The 18,706-nt window shown below is 47.5% G+C and overlaps 1 protein-coding gene across 2 annotated transcripts in view; it reads left to right on the top strand.

The window, feature by feature from the left end:
• The window catches only part of ACTR8 (actin related protein 8), a 69,904-nt gene extending 56,354 nt beyond the window's left edge, over nucleotides 1-13,550 (top strand). For both annotated transcript variants that reach the window (XM_029600898.1, XM_029600897.1), the window contains one exon: nucleotides 12,094-13,550. In XM_029600898.1, coding sequence (XP_029456758.1) covers nucleotides 12,094-12,237 — 144 coding nt within the window. In that variant the 3' untranslated portion in view covers nucleotides 12,238-13,550. The remainder of the gene's footprint in view (nucleotides 1-12,093) is intronic.
• The last annotated feature ends 5,156 nt before the right edge of the window (nucleotides 13,551-18,706 follow it).

The raw sequence follows: 18,706 nt of genomic DNA, 5'->3' as shown, positions 1-18,706 counted from the left end.
TTGCAGGTCTTCTACTCCATGGCATCCACCCTGGAATTAGTACCGTGGGCATTTGCTCATATGAGACCTTTACAGAGAGCTTTACTCTCCCATTGGGATCTGAAGTCGGAGGAGTTTCAGGCCCCATTACCACTCACAGAGTCTGCCAGATCCAGTCTTGGCTGGTGGCTGATTCCGGAACACCTGCAGCGCGGAGTGAACCTTAAGGTCCCCCAATGGGTGGTGGTGACAACGGATGCCAATTTTTCGGCTGGGGAGCAGTTTGCCAGTCACAGGCCTTTTCAAGGCCAATGATCCTCGGAGGAGGTGAGCTGGTCCATCAATCGCCTGGAAACGAGAGCAGTCCGGTTGGCCCTATAACGCCTTCTACTGATGGTGAGCAATCGGGCTGTCCGAATCCTGTCCGACAATGCAACGACGGTGGCCTACATCAACCGGCAGGGCGATACCAAGAGTCAGCCAGTGCTGGCCGAGGCGGAGCAACTCATGGACTGGGTGGAAAGAAATCTTGCCCTTTTGGCGGCATCTCACATCGCGGGCCCCAACAATGTGCAAGCAGATTACCTAAGTCGGCAGATCAATCCTGGGGAGTGGGAACTCTCCGATGAAGCGATGGACCTAATGGTTCGCAAATGGGGCCATCTGCATCTGGATCTGCTGGCAACTCAAAGGAATGCCAAGGCCCCTCAATTTTTCAGTTGCAGACGGGAACACGGAGCGGAAGGAGTCGACACTTTGGTGCTTCCGTAGTTGACCTCTGTTCTCCTCTATGCCTTCCCACCATGGCCGTTGGTTGGCAAGATTCTTCGCCGGATAGAGATCCATCCTGGGGAGGTAATCCTGATAACTCCGGAGTGACCTCAGCACCCGTGGTTCGCGGACCTAGTCAATCTCGCCATGGTCATCTTCCCGGTCTACTGTGTCAGGGCCCTATTTTTTTCGAGCAAGTGGACCATGTTTGTCTAGTGGCCTGGCTTTTGAAAGGAGGCAGCTGAGAGAGAGGGGTTATCAGGAGGACATGATTACTACTCTTCTGCAAGCACGAAGGCCTTCTACCTCGCTGACTTATGTTAGGGTATAGAAGGTGTTCAAATTATGGTGTAAGGAGCAGGGTGTTCTTCCCCGTCAGTCATTGGTGCCACAGGTTTTGGCATTCTCACAGAAAGGCTTAGCCAAAGGGATGTCCTTCAATTCCATTCGGGTCCAGGTGGCAGCCTTGGGGTGCTTCCTAGGCAAGGTGCGTGGTCAGTCTCTGGCGTTGCATCCGGATGTCATCCGCTTCCTTAGGGGGGCGAAGCATTTAAAACCTCCAGCAGTGGTTTGTCCGTCTTGGAGCCTTAAACTGGTACTCAGGGTCTTGTGTGAAGCTCCCTTTGAGCCTCTAAAGCGAGCTACCTTAAAAGATCTCACGCTGAAGGTGCTATTTCTGGTGGCTATTTACTCAGCTCGCAGGGTGTCGGAGCTTCAAGCCCTTTCTTGCAGGGAGCCTTTTTTGCGAATTTCTGATTCTGGGATCTCTCTTAGGACGGTTCTGTCTTTTTTACCAAAGGTGGTCTCATCTTTCCATGTGAATCAGTCTGTAGAGCTTCCGGCTTTTTCTCACATAGAGCCAGAAGCACCTCACGCTAGGGAGTTGAAGTGTTTAGATGTCCGATGAGTTCTCTTGCGCTATCTGTAAATCACAAATTCCTTCTGGGTTTCCTATCATTTGTTTATCTTGTGGAGTGGCGCCAAAAAGGGCCAACACGCATCCAAGGCGACTATTGCCCGATGGTTGAAAGAGGCTATTTCGTCAGTGTACATTTGCTGTGGTCCCTGCGGGGTTAAAGGTGCATTTCCTAGCGTGTAGCCAGATGGACTCAGGACCAATGGGTATTGTGCTCTCCTGATAGCAGATGGGAGACGGATTTCAAAGCTGACGTCAGCCTACATACCTGTGCAGCATGCTTAGCTCTTCAGTATTTCTCCATCTCCCATAGCAGATGCGGACACTATCCAAAAGAGAATAGTGTAACATTTACAAGAAAGAAGAAAGAAAATTTACTTTAAAAAGAGAGCCCCACTTCTCCTGCAGTGAAACCTAATGGTCCCTCCCACAGTCGAGATTTTCCTGAGGTCGATTCGATATCCCTCAGAGGTGAGCCTTAGTCCGCCGGCAGGTGCAGATTTGAGCGCGGCAGTGAAGGTATTTCCCTCTCCCCCTGCAGCTGGGGACCGCCCGGCACGCAACCGGTAAGCGCAGAGTCCAGGTAAGGTAGAAGCCTTTACTTTTAAGTCTCCGGTCTCCAAGGCTCGAACAGCCGTACTGACCTTCCTCCGATGAGGTTTAAGTCGGGTTGAGCAGTCTTTCTCTGGCTAGGCCCCGATCTGGTGCGAAGGTCCACACACGTGGAGACCCTCCGGGGGGTCGCCATCTTGTCGCTGGGGTCATCAGCGCCATCTTCCCCCCTCGCCGTCAATACACACGGAGCAGGCCAGAAGCCCGAGGCACCTAACTTGAGGCGTCCATAGGGATACACGCTTAACTGCGCGCAAATTAGGCCGTGCGCACAACTGCGTGCATAACTGTGCCACGTGCACAAAGCCCGCCACCTACAAGCACAACTTGTGTGCACGTACTGCACATTACTTCTGCACTCCCGACGCGCACAACTAAGAGAATCCGCGCGCACAACTCTCGCACGGACAAGTTTTTGAAGCCCTACACGCGCACAAACAATGGCACCGCCATCCAAGAAGGCCAAGGGACCCTTCCTTTGCCCAGCCTGACACCTGAGAGCTGCGCAGCCTGATTTAGAATCCCTCCTGTGCCAGCAATGCAAATAGAACCAGGGAAAACCAAATCAAGACCTCCCACAGCCAGGAGCAGGATCTGGAGCCACTGATGATGGCACCCCGGACCTAACTATGTCCAACTTGACGCCCCCATAGGAAAGTTCCTCCAGGGCTGCCATTTCAATCCCTCCTGGTATCAACATGGAACCAGGAACCTTCTCCTGGGTGGAATTTTTCAAAGGGCTGCAAACCTTTGTCCAGGCGCAACCAGCCCCGGCTGTCCACTTGCCTCAAACTCCGCCGGAAGCGCAAGCCCTTACCAGCACCTCCCGAGGCTCTCGAGACATGCTTCTCCTAACCAAGAGCATCCCGATGGGGATCCAGACACCTCAGATGAGGAAACCGACTCTCTGGAAGAAGGGGAAATCCCCCCAGGGATGGAGCCATACCGGACCATGCTCCAATTCTTCCACAAGGATGAATTACCAGCCCTTGTGTCCCAAACTATGAAGACACTGGGTCTCCCAGGCACAGACCCTACATTGAAACCGAAAAAGAATCCCATGTTGGTGCTCCGTAAAGCCTCATGCTATTTTCCCATGTTGGAGCCCATCAAGGAACTGATTGACCTGGAATGGAATGCTCCAGAGGCCTGTTTTAAAGGGGGACGAGCACTAGAAGCCCTATACCCACTGGAACCCACGGCCAAGGAATTCTCCGCTTCCCTAAAGTGGACGCTATGATCTGTGCTGTCTCAAAACGCATCACAATCCCTGTGGAGGGAGGAGCGGCACTGAAGGACGCCCAAGACAGAAGGCTGGAAGCCATCCTTAAGCAGTCCTTTGATGTTTCAGCAATGATGCTACAAATTGCCTGTTGCTGCTCCTTGGTGGCACGTTCCTGTTTGATCCTCTCCAGAGACACTACCATGCCCGGAGAAGCGATGGAACCTGCTGTCTCTTTTCTCACCGATGCTACCGCAGACCTCATGCGCACATCATCCAGGGGTGTTGCCGCCGCACCGGCAGCCAGAAGACAATTATGGCTCCGAAATTGGTCGGCTGACACGACTTCCACGGCGAACCTCACAAAAATTCCTTTTAAAGGATCTCTCCTGTTCAGGAGCAAACTGGAGAAGTTAGTCAACAAATGGGGCAAATCCCCAGTACCCCGATTACCTGAAGACAGGAAGAAAAGAACATATCAGCGCTCCTCCCCCAGAAGAACCAAGGGTAGAGGATCGCAGCGTTTTAAACTTTACAAAAACACACAGTCCTGAGCACCTCGTACTTCAGGAACGTTTCAGTCCTTTTGGAACAAGCACATTAAGAGAGGAGCAAGCTCAGGGGCAGGCTCCGGCCGGGCCCCACAATGAGAAGACGCAGACCCATCCAGAGGAAGAAGACATAGGGGGCAGACTTACCCTCTTCTACCAAAAATGGGTTGAAGTAACATCGGACAAGTGGGTCCTAACTATTATTCGAGAGGGGTACTCCCTGGAATTCCAAAGCATCCCCCCAGACAAATTTATGAGATCACCGTGCCACTCCCACTCCAAGAGACTGGCAGTGGAAACCACACTAGCAAGACTACTCAGCCTGAAGGCAATAGCTCTGGTGCCCGTGTCTCAACAAAATACAAGCCACTATTCCATCTATTTTTCGTTCCCAAGAAAGAAGGAGCATTCCGGCCCATCCTGGACCTCAAGGCCATCAACCGTTACCTGAAGGTACCACACTTCCGCATGGAAACCCTACACTCCATTATAATGGCGGTACAACCGGGAGAATTCTTAACCTCCCTGGACCTATCCGAAGCCTACCTTCACATCCCGGTCCATCAGGACTACCAGAGCTTCCTGCGCTTTGCAATATTGGGCAATCATTACCAATTTCAAGCGCTACCCTTCGGACTAGCTACCGCTCCCAGAACCTTCACCAAAATTATGGTGGTAATAGCGGCAGCACTGAGGAAAGAAGGAGTCCTGGTATATCCTTACAGTGGGCCCTTGACTTACGAACTCAATTGGTTCCAGAGGGCTGGTTGTAACTCAAGTTGGTTGTAAGTGAAGACTTTGTTTTCCATAGGAAATAATGGAAAAACCCATAATGCGTTCCAGACCTCTGAAAATCACCCCTTACCTAACCATTTCTACAATAAAAAATGGTTGTATGAGGTCTGTAATTACTAGAAACACCTATACTTCCCTAGTGTACTCACCAAAAAGTTATAAAATGTGCTTAGCCTACCAGAAAAAACAATTCAAGTTTATTTTTCATTTATTTATTTATTTAAAAGTTGACATCTTTGGTTTGCAAACAGCATCGGGGGATGAAATGGAAGTGGTTATTGTTCAGAAGGAGAGTCCCATTCCATGAGAACATCTGGAATCTGGCTTTCTGGTGTCCTTTCTCGCCTTGGGGGAGTCTGTAGCTCACTAGGACCTGCTTCTGGCTCACTTGGTCTCAACCTTTTCACAACTAAAAACTGGTCTAAGGTTGTCTGTTTCTGTGTTTTCTTCAACACTGTTCTGTAGTATGCCATGACATTATCATTAAGCAAGTGAATGCAATGATTGGCTTTTCCTCTGTCTGGGTGGGCCTCCCCTCAAATGTTTGTAACTCTGTCCATTTTTTCAGGATTTCCTTAATACCAGAAGAGGAAATTTGCTGCAGTGATTGTTGATCCTCCTCTTCCTCCTCTTCAGTAAGCTCCTCGGCTGCCATTCTCTGTTGCTCAGCCAGAAGTTGCTGAAGTTCCTCTGTAGACAATTCCTCTGAGTGTTCTTCCACCAGTTCCTTAACATCAGCACTGTCTACCTGCAAGCCTATGGACTCTGCTATAGTGACAATGTCATTAAATACAGGGTCAGTTGCAGGGTCTGGCTCCTCTTCTTCTATAATTTTAGGCCACACTTTCTTCCAGGCCGATCTCAATGTCTGTTGAGAAACATTGGCCCAGGATTTCTCTATTAACCCCACACATGAAAGGATGTTGTAATGTTCTTTCCAGAATTCTTTAAGGGTTAAATCTGTATCTGAAACCATCTGGAAGCACTTCTGGAACAGTTCCTTAGTGTATAGCTTCTTAAAGTTAGCTGCTGGTCCATAGGCTGCAGTAGAGGAGTTGTGTTATGTGGAAGGAATTCTACTGTGAGCCATGGGAAGTCTTCAGCCAACTCGTCTTCCAAGTCTCGTGGGTGAGCAGGAGCATTGTCCATGATGAGGAGAGCCTTGAGTGGTAATCCTTTGTCCTCAAGATATTTCTGTACAGTAGGACAGAAAACCTCCCTGATCCACTCAAGAAAAAGGACTCTTGTTACCCAGGCTTTTCTGTTAGATCTCCACATGACACCTAACCTATTCTTCATGACATTCTGTTTTCTGAACACTCTTGGGGTCTCAGAGTGATAAACCAAGAGAGGCTTTATCTTGAGGTCACCACTCGCATTGGCATATAGCAATAAGGTTAGCCTATCCTTCATTGGCTTGTGACCTGGCATTTTTTTCTCTTCCTGGGTAATGTACGTTCTCTTGGGCATTTTCTTCCAGAAAAGTCCAGTTTCATCACAGTTGAAAACTTGCTGACAGGAAAAGCCATTTCTGTGTGTCATTGTTTCGAAGTGGGGTATGTAATTTTCAGCAGCCTTTCTATCAGAAATGGCAGCTTCACCATGCCTAGCTATGCTATGAACACCAGTTCTTGCTTTAAAATTGTGAAACCACCCCTTACTGGCACAAAATATTTCACCATTTTCACTTGCTGATGGCTTATCCTTTATGATATCTGCATTTATAGCCCTAGCTTTTTCACAGATTAGACAGTCAGGCAATCACCTGCCATCTGCCTTTCATTTATCCACACTAGCAATAGGCTTTCTACCTCTTCTATCACTGTTGATTGTGACTTACAAATTTGAGTGACACCTCTAGCCACACTAACTTCCTTGTACAAATCTTTTCTTTGTAAGATTGTTGAAATGGTGGATTTTGACATGCTGTATATGACAGCGAGATCGGTCACTCGAACGTCACTCTCAAATTTCTGCACAATTTCTTTCTTCTTCTCGATTGTGATTGCTTTCTTTATCTTTGGGGCCATTTTGAACACTTCTTTGATAAAAGTGCAGTTCTGCAGGAAAAAATAAGAAACCTAACAGAAAAAACACCAACCCCAGACACACTTTTCTTCCTACCAACCGCTTCTGAGCACATCTCTTGCCCTCCAGAAACTATTTTCCCCCTCCGAATTGCTTCTGAGCACATTACTGTACCTTGCCAGCTGAGTGATATCCCCCGATGTGCCCCGATGCTGTTTGCTGAAATTGCGTGCCGGGTCTGCCCACGTGCGCCTGGGTCCCATTAGTAGAAGCAGCAACAGTAGCCAGCCAATCCCTGTAGAAGTCCCGCCCTCCAAGACCAAAAAAATGTGATACACAGCCAATCCGCGGGAAAAAAAAAACCAAAACGCACGCGGCACACACGTGGCTGTGGTCGTAACTCAAAATTTGGTTGTACCTCGAAACCGAAAATTATGGTCATAATTCGAATTTTGTTCATAAGTCAAACCCTGACATGTTGGTCGTAAACAGAGTTGGTCGTTACCCGAGCCGTTCGTAAGTCAAGGGCCCACTGTACTTGGACGATTTGGCTGATCAGAGCAAAGTTTCCGGAGCAGAGTCGCCACGCGACCACCAGAGTCAGGAACCTATTACAAGAGCTCGGGTGGGTCGTGAAAACAGCCAAGAGCTGTCTACAGCCCTCCCAGTCACTAGAATATTTGGGAGTCCAGTTCGATACCAAGCTGGACAAGGTCTACCTTCCCCCTCCAAGGAGTAGGAAACTAATGGGTCAATTGGAAAACCTGTTGAACTCGGCTCGCCCCAAGGTATGGGACTTACCTCCAAGTCCTCGGCCTCGTGACATCAACTCTGGAAGTTGTTCCGTGGGCAAGGGCCCATATGCGACCACTGCAACGCTCCCTATTGTCACGATGGAATCCAGTGTCCCAGAACTACTCAATTAACCTCCAGCTACCAACAGAGGTCCGGCATCATCTTCAATGGTGGCTACAGGAAGAACACCTAAGCAGAGGAGTAGATCTTGCTCACCACGGACGCGAGTCTGCGAGGGTGGGGAGCCCACTGTCAGGAACTAACAGCCCAGGGACAATGGAAAAAAGAAGAGGTGGAATGGAACATAAACCGCCTGGAAGCTCGAGCGGTCAGACTAGCCTGCCTGCGATTCAGCCACAGACTCTGAGGCGAGTCTGTCAGAGTCATGTCAGACAATGCCACAACCATGGCCTACATCAACCGCCAGGGAGGAGCCAAGAGTCAGCAGGTGTCTCTGGAAATAGACCCTCTCATGGAGTGGGCGGAAACAAACCTGCAAGGGATTTCGGCCTCCCACATCACGGGAAAAGACAACATCTCAGCGGATTATCTCAGCAGAGAGAGCCTATACCCGGGGGAATGGTTGCTGGCGGACACAGCCTTCCAGCTGATAGTGAATCGATGGGGTCTCCTAGCCATGGACCTCCTAGTAACTCATCGCAATGCCCAAGTCCCCAGATTTTTCAGCTGCAGATGAGAACCACAATCTCAAGGAATTGACGCTCTCGTCCAGAACTCATCCTGTACGCGTATGGCGCCGGCCACACGCGTATGGCCGGCACCATTTTCCATACGGAAAACGATTCGCGGCAGGAAATCGCTCCCGGACCCCCGCTGGACCCCCAGGGACTTTTGGCCAGCTTGGGGGGGCCTCCTGACCCCCACAAGACTTGCCAAAAGTCCAGCGGGGGTCCGGAACGACCTCCTGCAGTCGAATCGTGTTGGTCTATGGCCGCCGCCATTTTGCGCCGCCATTTTGCAAAATGGCGGCGCAGAATGGTGCCGGCTGAAGACAACACGATTCAATTGCAGGAGACCGTTCCGGACCGCCGCTGGACCCCCAGGTAATTTAAGGCATTTGGGGGAGGTTCGGGAGGGTGGGGGATTTAATTTAAAGGGTCGGGGGTGGGTTTTAGGGTGTTTTAGTGTGCCGGTTTTCCTGCCCTCCCCCTTCCCCCGATTTAGCTACGGACCGCCGCTGGACCCCCAGGTAATTTAAGGCATTTGGGGGGGTTCGGGAGGGTGGGGGATTTAATTTAAAGGGTCGGGGGTGGGTTTTAGGGTGTTTTAGTGTGCCAGTTTTCCTGCCCTCCCCCTTCCCCCGATTTAGCTACGGACCGCCGCTGGACCCCCAGGTAATTTAAGGCATTTGGGGGGGGTTCGGGAGGGTGGGGGATTTAATTTAAAGGGTCGGGGGTGGGCTTTAGGGGGTTTTAGTGTGCCGGTTCACGATTTTAACGATTTTCACGATACTCTAAACACCCAAACGGCGACGATACGATTCCCTCCCCCTCCCAGCCGAAATCGATCGTAAGACGATCGAGGACACGATTCACATCTCTATTCTACCCCACTCATCATTTTATAATGTTTACTCTCATCCATCGCTTTTCCAAGCTGAAGAACCGTTCCATCCCCTCTATCAGTTTGGTTGCCCTTCTTTGTAACTTTTGTAGTTTTTCTGGTTTGTTTGTTTTTTTTTTTTAGATGGGGAAACCAGAACTGCACATAATACCCAAGATTCAGTTGCACCATGGATTGATATGGAGTTATTATTTTCTGTTTTACTCTCCATTCCTTTTTGGATTATTTTTAACATTCTATTTGCTTTTTTGACCACCCTGCACACTGAGCTGAGGATTTCAGTGTATTGTCCACAAGGCCTTCAAGGTCCCTTTTCCAGGGTGGTGACACCGTGGGCCAGATTTTAATAGCTACGCCCAATTTTATAACATGCGCACAGCCGTGCGCATGTTATAAAATCCGGGGTCGCCACACGCAAGGGGGTGCACACTAGCCCTAGGGGATCCCTGAAATCAGAGCAGCCTCGGAGGGAACTTTCCTTCTGCCCCCCCTCCACCTTCCCCTATCTAACCCGCCCCCCAGCCCTACCTAAATCCCCCCCCCCACACCTTTATTTTATAAGTTGCGCCTGCCTCTGGGCAGGTGTAAGTTGCACCCGACGGCCGGCCCCACAATCCCAGGCACAGCGGCAAATGGCCGCTGTGCCTGTCGGCTCCGGCCATGCCCCCGGACCGCCCTGCCCCTTTTTCGAGTCCAGGGACATACGTGCGTCCCGGGGCTTTATGCGCGCCGCCGGGCCTTTTGAAAATAGGCCCAGCGCGCGTAACCCCCCCCATGCGCGTAAATCCGCTTGGATTTATGCGTGTAGGCTTTGAAAATCTGCCCCCTAATACGGAACCCAGTATTGCATACCAGTAGTTGGGATTATTTTTCCCTATGGGCACCACTTTCCAGTTTTCCACATTAAATTCCATTTGCCATTCAGATGCCCAGTCTACAAGTCTCACAATTCGTTGCAGTCTGCTGCTGTTTTAAAATTTTCAATAATTTTAGTCATCTGCAAATCTCATCACCTCACTCATTTGTTTTTCCTGAAAATGCAAGAATGTGTTAATCAGCCTAAGTCCCAGTATAGATCCCTGTGGCACTCTACCAATGACCTTTCTCCATGTGGAAAACTGACCATTTAGTTCTACCTTCTGCTTTTTTTTTTTTACTCATTAACAATACACAACAGAACACATCCTTATTTCCCATAAGTTTTTTATTTCCTGAGGAGTCACTCATAGGGGACTTTATGAAATGCCTTTTTTTTTTTTCTTTTTTTTCAATTCTTTATTTATTGTTTTACACATAAGTACAATAAATAAAATTATACTTGAAAATACAATAATGGCTGAATCAAATAAAGAAAGAAAAATACATCAGCTTTTACTCAAAAAAGGAGAAAAGGTAATTTTTACCAAAAAGAAACAGCCAATTATTTAATATCTATTAGGTTAAATCATAGTGATAGTCAACTGTATTATAAGCGGATTCAATAATAAAGAAAAGTAAAGTATTTACTTTCTAAGGAATATTTGCATTAATATAGCCCCACATATTCAATAAACCCGAAACTATACACCAAGAAGGCTTCTGAGATCCTCCGGCTCTGTAAATGCATAGTTCTTCCCTTCTAATTTAACAAGACAACGACAGGGATATCTTAGTATAAAAGACCCCCCCCCCCCCTTCTCCAGTAAGTCCTTCCTTAATAGTAAGAATTTTTTCCTTCGTAATTGTGTAGATCTTGCACAGTCTGGAAATATCCAGATCTTCTGTCCATAGAACATTTTTAAACGATTACGAAAGAAAAATTTCATTATTGTATCTTTATCAGTGATAAAGGCACACTGAACTAGTAATGTACCTCTTGATTTAACCTCGATTTCTTCTTGTGACTTCTGTATCAAATCTGAAATGTCCAAGGAAACATCTTTATCAGTTTTTGTGTCCGAGGATGCATCATTTTTTTCTTTATCATCTATTAATGGTTCCTGCCCTAATTTCTTTTTCTTTATGCCCACATAAAAAGCTCTTACAATTACCGGAAGACATTTTTCGGGAATTTCCAGAATTTGCATTAAATAAGTTCTGAATAATTCTATTGGGTTCAGTTTCCTAATAATAGGAAAATTGTTAATTCTAAGATTTAATGATTTGATCGAGTTTTCTAATCCCTCCATCCTTTTATGTACTTCCGTTTCTACTATTATTTGGTGATTCTGAATTTTCTCTACCTTTGATATTCTCTTATCTAGTTCCTTCATATCCTTTTCTTGTTCTACCAGTTTTCCAGAATTTTGAACCGATATATTTGTATTTTTCATAACCATGCCTTTTGAAAACCCTAATACACTATATCTTTATTTACATCTTCAAAAAAATCCAATAGATTTATAAGACAAGACTTCCCATTGCTTAAACCATGTTGATTCTTCCCCATTAAGCCATGTCTATCTATATGGCTGATAGTTTTGTTTTTAAGAATAGCTTACCAGTCTGTAGTTTTAAGAATAGTTCACTGGTCTATAGTTTCCCAGCTCACTCCTGAAGTCTTTTTTTTAAAAATCAGCATTACATTGGCCCCCCTCCAGTCTTTAGGTATTGTGGCTGTTTTAAATAATGGGTTACAGATTACTAGTACCCAGTTTGCAATTTAATGTTTGAGTTCTATCAACACTCTGAGGTGGATATTCTCCAGTCCTGGTGATTTGTTACTCTTTAGTTTTGTCAAAAGAGAAAAATTCCTCCCTCAAAAAACATGAAAACAATAATAAAAGACGCTTATAATGTGATTTCTGCACTGGAGATGTTGCATGTCTAAATTAACTTTCTTTTCCGATGTCATAACTTAGGATATGGATCCTCGTTTGATTGCTTGGAAAGGAGGCACAGTTTTAGCATGCCTTGATACAACGCAAGAGCTTTGGATATATCAGCGAGAATGGCAGCGGTTTGGAGCACGGATGCTGCGAGAGAGAGCTGCATTCGTGTGGTGATCAAGTGGGATCCTGACTGTTTTACAAAGACCAGATACCTTAAAATTAAACCTCACACCAAGGAAGTTTTATCCGAAAAAACAAGAATAGGATGGCATGACATTTCTTCCACTTATCGTCTGTTAGATTTAATTGATGTGAATGAGGAAAAAAATGAGAAATTACATACCCAGCTTTTCCATATTAAACAAAAGTAGCAACTGAAATTCTAAATGTCTGAACAGGGCAAACAAGGAAAAGGTAGAATGGCAGAAGAACAGAAAGCATCAAGGACTTAAAATACATTAAAAGAACACTATTATCTACCTGTATCCCAGTTTTGTTTTTCTTAATATAAAGTGTACCTGTTTGTCTCAAAAAACATATAAGAACTATTGTAAAAAAAAAGAAAGATGGCCTAAAGGGAATAGGATAGAGCTGAACAACATGCAAGCGAATGTTATGAGTAGTTACAGAGGGGTCCATATTCAGCCCTTATCCAGCTAAATTTTAGCTGAGTAACTAGTTACCTGGCTAGAATTTAGTCAGATAAGATGGGGGTGGGGGAGTGGGCAGGAGTTGTTCTGAGGAGGAGCAGAGTTAGCCACTTAAGTTAACCAGCTAACTCAGATATTCAGGGTTAGCCGATTACATTCTGTGGCCAACTCTGGTCGGGCCATAGGGCTGTCCTGAAGTTAGCTAGTTATACATAGCTGGCTAACTTTAAGATAGCTGGGTATATTCAGCAGCGCGACTGTGCCGCTGAATATCCCTTGCTAGTTAGCCGGTTATGTATAACCGGCTAACTAGCTCAGCCACATAGCAGCTGAATATGGACCTCACTAATACCTCTTAACTAAAAATTCTTCTCTGCTATATGATCCATGTTCTGACAGAAATTTCTGCTCCAGTGTTGTATTTTCTTTTGTTGGTTCAGAAGTGGAAAATTGACAGCTTGCCTTGTTAATATGAAATAAATATATTTGTGCACCACAACAAACTCCACATAACAAATTAGTAGAATCCTTGTGGCCAGACATGAGAAAGGTGGGAAGATGGAGGGAACTAATTGGGCATCTTCTGTGCTCATCTATCCAAAGTGGTGAAGTACAAATGTGGAAGATAAAATAAGGATAAGGAGAGAGATCTTACAAGCACTCATGCTCTGCGACTGGCAGCTGGGATATATCATTAGTAATGTGGATGGAATAACTGAGTAGACATGGGTGAGTTGGTCTCTTTCTGCCATCATCTACTGTGTTACTCTATGTTGCTAGTCATATTAATGTTTTAGGATATAATTTTAAATAAAACAGACAATTTTTTCTACTGCACCTATTGTTAAATGAGGTCCTTAAATTTGGGTTTGATGGGGGTCCAGCTTTTGCCTTTTGTATAGGCTTTTACTCCCTTCTCAAGATCAGGTCATTAGTGACATGCCTTGCCCAGCCTAGCCTGATAATGGATTGGACAGCTCTGATACAGGATAGAATCTTCCTTATTAAAAATATTAAAAATATAATAGAGCACCAAAGTACAGTTGTTGCCCTGAAGCTTATGTTGCTTCAGATGACCTATCATGTGATTAGAATATTGGCCCATGATACAAAAGATATTCTAGGAGAAAAGGTCACTGCTCATTTCTACTACTCAACTGTATGTGATTTTTTGAGAAGTCATTTAATTTCTCTGTGCCTTCGCAATCAAGTTGAAAACTAGTTTTCATCTGATCTCTTCCAGTAAAAAAAAGAAATTAGTTTGCATAGTATGGATATTCTTTTTGTATATTTGATAGCAGAAAGGCAATTTTCAGGCATTTAATGGGTAGAAATCAGTTTTTTCCCATAAATAGGCTTCCTGAATTGCCGTTACTCAGTGTGGCTTAAAGTTTGCATCAGGTATGTCTTAGAATGTGAAAACCTTTGGCCACACTAAGATGACGCATTCCTGGGAATATGTTTAGTTCAAGGGAGGAAAGGGTAACATGATGACAGCATTCTTAAACCTTCATGTGTACTTTTCCAGCAAAAATCTACCTGCAGAGAAAGCAGGTGCAAGTGACCACAAATCCTTTGTACTCACATTAAGGTTCATAGCAAAAGCCCACACATATTTTCACTTTGAAAATCAGTGCAAGTTTTGGAAATAAAAAGTACCCTCAGGTCTTACCCCAAAATGGACAGTTTGAAACTTGTCCCTTAATAATCTAGGTTTTCCATATAATTGGGTTGATGGCTACAAGAAAACACATACAAATTTTATTTCATTGGAAGCTGTATTATACATGTGGAACTGACAGCTGGACTGTTTACAACAGAGAGTACATCTGCTAATATAAATACATAAAAAATATTCATTTAGCTTTCTCTCTACTCGTTGCTTGCTCTCTTGCTGTATTTTATTATAATGAAGTGAATTTTGCCTTTTTCAGTCTCTTGAAGCCTGATGTCTCAGCCTTGCATAAAATAATACCAGAAGAAGCATGACATCCTGCTATTTCCATAATTGTTTTGCTCTACTGCATCTCAGATTTTAAGTTTATTAATCTATTTTACTGTGTTTGTTTTAAATTTATTAAACAAGCCAGGAGAAAAGGTAAGCCTACTCCAGGTAGAGAAATAGCTACATTACCTTGATGTAACCTGCTTTGAGTGGTCACAAAAGGCAGAATTTACTGAAAATGGTTCTGTTTTCCTGTTCTTCCTTTAGCTTTCATATTCCCTGCAAAACGTTTCCAGTTAGTAGGAAAAATATCTGTATAATGTGATCATCATACTAGGTATCATCGAAGATGATACATTTCTTAAACTCTGCCTTATATAAAATTAGTCAGTCCTATATTTTTGGGAAAATTATTTTATGCAAATAAGCAATTAAATTGTTCTCAAGTTTTTATCTTAATCGAAAAGTGCCATCTTGTATTTCAAGTCTTGCGTGAGAGACATACACCTCTCAAATTTTCAAATCTGATACAGGTTCATATTTTGGACAACTATCCATCAGGGCATTTCCTAGCGTGTAGCAGATGGACTCAAAACAAGTGGGTATAGTGTGCTCGTGCTAGCAGTTGGAGACGGATCTGACGTCAGCACGGGTACATATACCCCCACAGGAAGTGTAGCAATTCAGTAATTTCCATCTCCAAAGCAGTTTGGAGCTACCTCACGCTCGCTGAGCGTTTTTTCCAAATTCTAACGACTAAATTCATAGAAGACATCTTCAACAGACGAGCCCCGCACTCCTGCGGTGATACCAGTCGGTCCCTCCCCCAGTTGAGTTTCCCGAGGTGATTTCCGTGGTCCCTCGGAGGTAAGTGCCTCGGTCTGGTGGCCGAATCGCGGCAGGGACCTAGCCCCCGAGTGAGAAGGGCTCTGGCGCGGCTTGGCCCCCGAGCGAGACGAGTTCGGGCGCGGCCTAGAGGCAGCCTCGGTCCCGGCGTGGACTTGGCCCCCGAGCGAGACGAGTTCCGGCGCGGCCTAGAGGCAACGGGTGCACCTCCTCGAGCGCAGCGGTGAAGGTACTCACCCTCTCCCCCCGCAGCCGGAGACCGCCCAGGTTGCAGCCGGGAAGCGCCGAACACAAGGTAAGGCGTATATCTTTACTGTTGGTCTCCGAGGAGTAGCAGAGTTTGCCTCTGGGGCGGCCCGTCAAGGGGGTCGCCATTTTGTCTGCCTGCTCGCCGTCGCCTTCTACCTAGAGCGTCCCACTTATTGCTACGCGCACGGCGATAGGCACACGTTGCTACGTGCACGGCGATAGGCGCACGTTCATAGGCGCATAGGGTTAGGCGCCCGTTCATAGGCGCGCATTGTTCGGCGCCTGTTCATAGGCGCCCGTTCATAGGTGCACATTGCTAGGCGCCCGTTCATAGGCACACATTGTTAGCCGCACGTTCCTAGGCGCACATTGTTCAACGCCTTTGTCACGATGCAGTCAACTCCCCGACCGGGTCCGTACGTTCCGGATGACCCGGCCCCTGGACCCTCGCGGCCCAGGCGCAGCCACTCGCCACCTGATAGCCCCAATTCTGGGGATGCAGATTGCCCGGAGGAAGAAGATGAACCTCCTGAGGAGGGAGAGCTTCCCTCGGGGATGGAACCATATCAGACCATGAGGCGCTTCTTTCTCAAGGAGGATCTTCCAGGCCTGATTTCTCAATGCCTGTCGGAACTGGCTTTTCTGGGCCATGACGCCCCAGGGGAACCTAGAGTGAACCCCCTGTTGGAGGGCCTGCGCCAGACTTCTCACCATTTTCCCCTCCTACAAGCAGCACAGCAGCTAATCGATCTGGAATGGGCTGCGCCGGAGGCCTCATTCAAAGGGGGGCGGGCCTTGGCTGGCATGTACCCCTTAGCCCCGGCTACTAAGGACATATGGGCGTGCCCTCAGGTTGACGCCATGGTTAGCGCAATTGTGAAGCACACCACCATTCCGGTGGAAGGAGGGACGGCCCTCAAGGATACGCAGGATCGGCGCATGTACACCATCCTGAAGCACGCCTTTGAGGTGGCAGCCATGTCCCTACGAATTGCGACCTGCTGCACAGTGGTGACACGTTCCTGTTTATCACAGGCTTGGAACAACACCCCGGGAGAAGAGATGGAATCAGCTCTCTCGTTCCTCACTGACTCAGCCTCCGACCTCGTCCGTACGGCAGCCAAGGGAGTGTCATCCTCAGTGGCAGCCAGAAGGCAGCTCTGGCTACGTACCTGGTCGGCCGACTCCTCTTCCAAGACACGTCTCACGAGAATGCCCATTGAAGGATCCCTCTTGTTCAGCAGCAACCTCGAGAAACTGGCCAATAAATGGGGCGCTTCTCCATTACCCTCGTCTACCCGAAGACAGGCCACGAAGGAGGCAGCACCCGTCTCCCAGACCATCCAGAGGTAGAACCTCTCAGCGCTTTAACCCTTACAGGACTTGCTACCAAGCACCTCGTTCGCAGGCCAGGAACCAGTCCTTTCGGACTAAGCACAATAAGAGGGGAACTGGCTCGGGTTCCGGTCCCGGCCGTACCACACAATGACAATCAGCCGACCCATCCGGGGGTAGCAGCCATAGGGGGCAGGCTGACCCTCTTCTATTGCAGGTGGGTCGAGATTACCTCGGACCGGTGGGTCCTCGCCATCATCCGAGAAGGGTACTACCTGGACTTTCTTCGGCTCCCGCCGGACAAGTTTGTGGAATCTCCTTGTTCACCCCTCAAGAGGACGGCATTAGAGGTTACCCTACAGAGGCTTCTATCCCTAAAAGCCATAATCCCAGTGCCTGCAGAGGAGATAAATTTTGGGCATTATTCCATTTATTTCATAGTACCCAAGAAGGAGGGCACTTTCAGGCCCGTCCTGGACCTAAGTCAGTCAACCGATATCTACGGGTCCCCAGCTTTCGCATGGAAACTCTACGGTCTGTCAAGAATGCAGTACAGCCAGGGGAGTTTCTCACCTCCCTAGATCTGTCGGAAGCCTATTTGCATATCCCAATCCATCGGGACCACCAGTGCTATTTATGCTTCAAAGTCCTGAATCAGCACTTCCAGTTCCGAGCTTTACCCTTTGGGTTAGCCACCGCGCCGCGGATCTTTACCAAGGTCATAGTAGTAGTGGCAGCGGCACTCAGGAAGGAAGGAATTCTCATCCATCCCTACCTGGACGATTAGCTGATCAGGGCAAAGTCACCGGAGGAGAGCCACCAGGCAACCAACAGAGTTATTGCTCTTCTGGAAAGCCTAGGATGGGTAGTAAACTTAAACAATAGTTCCCTACAGCCTTCTCAGTCACTGGAATACCTAGGGGTCCGATTCGACACCCAGGAAGACAAGGTCAGCCTGACCTCCAAGAGAAGATCAAAGCTCTGGGATTGTCTGCAGGCCCTGCTGAGCGCCACCCGGCCCACAGCTTGGGATTATCTACAGGTCCTCGGCCTTATGGCATCCACTCTGGAGGTGATACCATGGGCGCAGGCTTACATGAGACCATTACAACGCACCCTCCTATCTCGGTGGAGCCCACTATCACAGAACTACACCGTACACCTACCTTTCCCAGCCAGAGTGCGGAATCAGCTACGGTGGTGGTTGCAGCCCGGCCACATGAGCCGGGGGTCGAGAATGTCCTCCCCAACCTGGACCCTGCTCACTACAGATGCCAGTCTGAACGGATGGGGAGCACACTGCGAAGGGCTCACCGCTCAAGGGCGGTGAAACAGAGAAGAGTCGAGGTGGAACATCAACCGACTAGAGGCACGGGCAGTCAGGCTAGCGTGCCTGCGATTTGCCCGCAGACTTCAAAACAGAGCGGTCAGAGTGATGTCGGACAACGCCACCACGGTGGCATACATCAACCGACAGGGCGGAACCAGAAGCCAACAGGTATCGCTAGAAATAGCCCCCCTGATGGCTTGGGCGGAAGCGAATCTCCAGGACATCTCCGCCGTTCACATCACCGGGAAGGACAACACCACGGCAGACTTCCTCAGCAGAGGAAGCCTA

This window comes from Rhinatrema bivittatum, chromosome 4, assembly GCF_901001135.1.
Source record: "Rhinatrema bivittatum chromosome 4, aRhiBiv1.1, whole genome shotgun sequence".
Classification (NCBI taxonomy): Eukaryota; Metazoa; Chordata; class Amphibia; order Gymnophiona; family Rhinatrematidae; genus Rhinatrema; species Rhinatrema bivittatum.
This window is presented reverse-complemented; position numbering and strand designations above follow the sequence as displayed.